We start from the raw sequence: 5,289 nt of genomic DNA on the forward strand, positions 1-5,289 counted from the left end.
ACACGATTCCAAGCTGAGACCTGTCATTTGCGATTCTCTATGGAAGCCTCTACAAATGCAATATTGAATTCTGTTGTCATTTGCAATTCCTGTGGCAACCAAACAAGTGTCTATTTCTGAAATTACAATGTAAATGAAATGAATACATGTATTCATTTCAAAATGCTACAAACGAAATGAAAGCCTGACTTCCAAACGACTTCTAAGATAAATTTCGGTAATATATAGTAGATTGGATGTCGTGGATATTATGGTAATGTATACATTCTCTATTAGTTGGTTAAACTTGGCATCGGTAATAATTTGTAATGGAAAATTGTTAGTTTGGTACGGTTTAGATTATGGTTGAATAAAAGGGAGCTGCTGTAAGGAAAATTATATGGCCAATGTAAATTATAGTGATTTTATTTAAAAGTTCTAGTATGATGATTGCTAGAAATAATTGCATAAAATTTGGATTTTAATTTCCTCTTTTCTCTCTAAAATATTTGACAAGTATGAGTGTGTGTGTGATGTGCTTATGTGCATGTAAAGCTAGCTAGTTGCCGTATGGTTTAGATCAGCCAAGTGTGGTTGCATGGTCGTTTTGGCTATGTAGGAATGACAAGGTTTTTAATGACAAGAATTCTTCTCTTATGCAGGTCATCTACCGGTGTACGGCTTCGTTCATGGTCGCCACTTCAGCGTTTGGAGGATCGCGACCTCTTTATGGAGGTGTCTACACGATTGGAGAACACGGCCACGGAGTTTATTTCCCAACATGGATGGCTGTATAGTAGGAGAATTGAAGCCAACGGAGTGTCATAGTAGTTGGCTTTTATCATTTTTTATCGCATATTGATGGCTACTAGACTTCAGAACGGCTGTGTGCATCCTGGTTATGCAAAGGATGAGTATAATACTTAAAAATTTGAGTAATAAAGCGCCACTTATCGAAAAAGCTATGTACGTGCATATGCATTTGGCTAATCGATTGAACGGCTCTAGCGTGTCACATGCATGCGTGTAATGGACGATAGGCACACCGCTTCAGCTGAGCGTCGTGTCTGTCGCGCAGGACCGTGGTTGAACATTCAGAACAAGTTTGAGGATTACAATGATCGTGGAAGTTGTAGTGGTAGGGGCACCCACTGCACCTGGCCCATCTCATCGCCATGTCAGCATAATACGGTGGCTAACCATACCTAGAACCGTATATGGATATCCGGAACAACTTCAAGGACTGCAATAGAGCAATTTCTATGTTTAAGCATGCTTTCAGACATAGACGGTACCTTCCAGGACTAGCAATGCATTTTACTCTGTCTCTGCTAATGTAAACTAGAGGTATATGTGTAACTGACGAAACCGCTATGATTACCAACGATTCTGCAAATTCAGCAGTTGCCGGCTCTTCCCTAGATCCAAGAGTTGTAGCGCTAAAAATGGACTAAACAAACAAAAATATGCCGCATAAAAATTATACAAACTGGAGGTCAACATTCTACAGTAAAATGTTACATCAACGAGGATACAACAGATGAATCAACTTAGTTTACTCGATGACAAGTTTGAAGATTAATCACACACAATATGTAACTCACAGAACTTCGACTTCCTAATATAGTATTTAGCTAGTGCAGAAAGAAGTACCACGATGGTCTAACGAGTAAACAAGGCTTCTGCTAGAACGAACCATATCATGCCTCCTGAAAGGGCAAGATTCAGAGGACGCAACCAAGACTGGCAAGAGAGGGGTACCAATCACCTGAACTTCGGCTTCTTTGAGGGCCCTCCGTTGGAGCTACCACGACCTGGTGGTGGACGAGACTTGCTACCGCTGCCACGCTCTGGAGGACGCTGCTTGCTACTGCTACCAATACCACGTTGTGGTGGTGGACCGGACTTGCTAAAGGTCTTGACCTTGCGGCGCCTCCTTTCATCCTCGCTGTCTGATTCTCCACCATGTTCCCGGTCTGCGTTGGATGCCTCCCGTTCCAGCTCATCCCAGGTTTTACCCTTCTCTTCCTCAGAGTCTACATCAGAATCCTCCTCCTCGTCATCATCTGATTCCACCAAAGACGCACTGCCAGAATCATCATCTTCTGATTCAGACACGGGCTCAGCATCAGAAGGCTCATACCCCTGATCTGATTCCTCTGTATCCTCTGTCTCAGAATCGCTTCCCTCCATATTCAGGAATTCCCAGCCACCATCGTCAACGAACTTCTGAGGATCATCAATGATAGTTTTCAGAATAGGACGCCAATTCAGGTTCAGCCTGCTCTCATAGTACTTGAGATCAGTGGTGTCAAGCCACTCCTTTATTGCGTCAAGTGAACTTGACGGAATGGAGTCGATGCGAAGAACATCCTTCTTGAAGTCCTTAAACACAATAGCCATGTCAAAGTTCTTTGTTCCAAAGCCCACCCTCTCCAGATTAACAATCTCTATCTCACCCAGAGTCACCACCAGGAAGGGAGTCTCAATTAGCTCAACCAAACAAGTTGAAGTTGGAATGATGAAAGCTGAAGCTTTATACGGAACCCCATGGAACCCAAGTTCTCTAAGAGGGACATCGAACTCCAGATCAAGCCCCTTGAACTGTGGTTGCGACCAGTGGTCATTGACCTTATTCACGTAGTTCTGGAACTCCATGTTGATTCTGTTCTTCCGGTCCCTCTCACGCTGCTCTTCTTCAATCTCATCAGGATCAAGGGCCGATCTCCTACTTCCACCAACAGTTTGAACAACATCCATTACTTCAACGTAAAATTGGACATCTTTCGTCTTCTTGTTTCCAACCATGATATGATTGTGCAAGTGGAAATGAAGAAGGGTAATCATTTCTTTCTCTGCTGGCTGGAAGAAGGCATGTTTTATATTCCTATACATGATGTCCACACGCTCATCAGCCCTTGAAGTAGCATATCTGAAACCATTTACATGGGCCTCAAGAGTTCCTGTCAACTTTCTCCCACGGCCACCAAACACAGGCCGTATCCACACATCATTAAGCCTCATTTGCTTTGTTTTGTTGCTTGCCTGCTGGAGTTTCTCCTGAGTAACAAGGGTGGCTCTTTCAGCTCTCTCCGACTCCCTTGAAGCTACTTGTCTCCTCAATGTTTTGATCTGCTGAACAACCTCACTGCTATGCCGTGGATCCTTTGAGCGGAATGTAATCTCTTTCAAGTAGATAGCTCCCTGGGACTTCAGAGTGTTATCATTTGAGAATGGCATGCCAGGTACATTAAAGAAAATGCGAATAGTGCAGGTGCGGTTGTCCTGGTGACTGGTCACACTCTTAACAGTAGAAACATGGAAAGGGACCATACTGCCATAAATAGGTAAGAGGATAGCTTCATTCCGCTGATCTACTTGTATCACCAACTCTCTTGAATAAGGTACATCATTCACATTCTTGTATGCAACAAGCTCATTTGAAGCCTTAGCAGGACCGCGTCCATCGCCAGAACCAGAACCACCCCCAGCCAGCCTTCTAGCAGTCTCTTCATTCTTTTGACGAGCAAGTTCAGCCTGGTGCTGTCTCCGAACCTCTTCCTTGGACATCTCCTGGTTGTCTGACCGAAGTGTTGCCTTGGATGGTACTGCTTCCAGGCCATTTGGCTCAAACTTCGGCTGCTTAGGCTTCGGAACATCTTCCTCATCTTCATTAAATGAATATGCAACATCTTTAACAGCCTTGGAGCAATTGGTTAAGATCTCTACGGTCTTGTCATTAACTAAAGCTGTATCAGCTAATAACAAAGAGAACTGCTTTGTCTTCTCATTGTTTGTTTCTGCCTGGACATTATTCAAGCCAAGGCAGACATTGAAAATCATGCCCTCTTTTATCAGACGGTCATTCTTGGGGTTCAAGTTTAAGCCAGACTCTCGAAACTCGAGGCCCATTCCAGTTCCAGCTGACTTTGTTAGATGAGAGAGCAATTCAGGGGCATTCTTTTCAAATACTGCAACTGCAGCCTGATAAACTGCAGACATCTGATTGCCTGGTTTACATGCTGCTAAAGCAGCTTCCTGGGCTTTCAGAAGTGTCTCGTACGCCTTACTTTGTGTCGGGGTAGCATCTATCAGAAATGTTCTGGCGACATTGGAACAATAGTTACTGTACCTTGACCCAATTGCACAGATGATAACACTTGCTGGATCATAGTAGAGATAATCATCATTGCTGGCAGCACCTGGTCTAAGGTCAAACTTCCCGCCACTTTGGAAGACAGGAGGATAACATATATCAATATTTTCAGCCTTCAACTTCACCTTGGCCTTCAAAGGATCAAGAATAATCTTCTCCGTGTCATCCATCAATGAGGAGTGTGAGACTTTTCTCTCCTCATCAATAACCTTCTCCATGGTCGGAACAACAAAGTTTTTCATCACAGATGAAGTTAGGTAAGCAGCCTTTTTCACACAGATGATCTCTGTGGCGTCCTTGACAGAAAAAAGCTCAGAAAACCCATTTGTTACATCTGTAAGTTGTACAGATCCCCCAGATAGCTTTTCTGCCCATGTTTCAAGGAGCTTACCCTCAGGTGCCTCTTTTGCAATGTGACCAACAACTGGAGTGTCAGATTTCGACTGAGCACAAGCAGCACTCAGTATGTCATCCATCAGGTCAATGCCATCTCCATTCTTGCCCTTCACGTGCAAGACAATATCAGCACCAACAGCCTCATGTGCAGCACTCTTGAGGGTTCCAATGAGATTTGCTTTCTTCTGGCTGCACAAGAAATGTATCTGCTTCTGCATGAAGACAATTATGGTTTCTGGAAACTCGTACCCAAGTAACCAAACATTTAGAGCCGAGGATTTCAGATAGCGAAGATCATCAGAAGAAGGCGGAGTAGCTATTGCGATTGCATCAGAAGAAGCCCAAAGATCAGACTTGTTTCCGTTCCAATGATCATAGAACACCTTCAGCCGCTTGCTGAAGTTCTCTAGATTGATCGTATAGGCTCCTCCTGAGGCTGGCTTTGCTTTACCGTTATCTGCCATCTTTGCCAAGAAGCTCACATTAACCAAGCCAACTGCGGGAAAAATGATCCAGGGTTAGCTAGTCCAATCAGTTGACAGATACCAGTTTACACAATCAAAAGGTAATGGAATGGGTGAGCAGAGAATATTTCAAATACAAGACCAATACCTCACAGGAGAAGAGGAGTGACGATCCAGAATATTGATGGTTAATTGATTATCGCAACCTTTTATCCTGAGAACAAAGTGTGCAAACTGATTCAGTTATTCTGAATTCATACTGTGACAAAACGAAATCCTGGTCTTGTATCAGTC

General features: G+C 43.6%; 1 protein-coding gene across 1 annotated transcript; it reads right to left on the bottom strand.

The window, feature by feature from the left end:
• Positions 1-1,435: 1,435 nt before the first annotated feature.
• LOC124680789 (FACT complex subunit SPT16) lies at positions 1,436-5,023 on the bottom strand. Its single transcript, XM_047215833.1, has one exon. It carries the CDS (start codon positions 4,993-4,995, stop codon positions 1,744-1,746), a length of 3,252 nt encoding a protein of 1,083 aa, XP_047071789.1. The 5' UTR covers positions 4,996-5,023; the 3' UTR covers positions 1,436-1,743.
• Positions 5,024-5,289: the final 266 nt, after the last annotated feature.

The sequence above is a fragment of the Lolium rigidum genome, unplaced genomic scaffold (genome assembly GCF_022539505.1).
Source record: "Lolium rigidum isolate FL_2022 unplaced genomic scaffold, APGP_CSIRO_Lrig_0.1 contig_28213_1, whole genome shotgun sequence".
Taxonomy (NCBI): Eukaryota; Viridiplantae; Streptophyta; class Magnoliopsida; order Poales; family Poaceae; genus Lolium; species Lolium rigidum.

Coding starts and splice junctions, on each gene's coding strand:
- LOC124680789 (XM_047215833.1), bottom strand. CDS start 4,995: ATGGCAGATAACGGTAAAGCAAAGCCAGCCTCAGGAGGAGCCTATACG.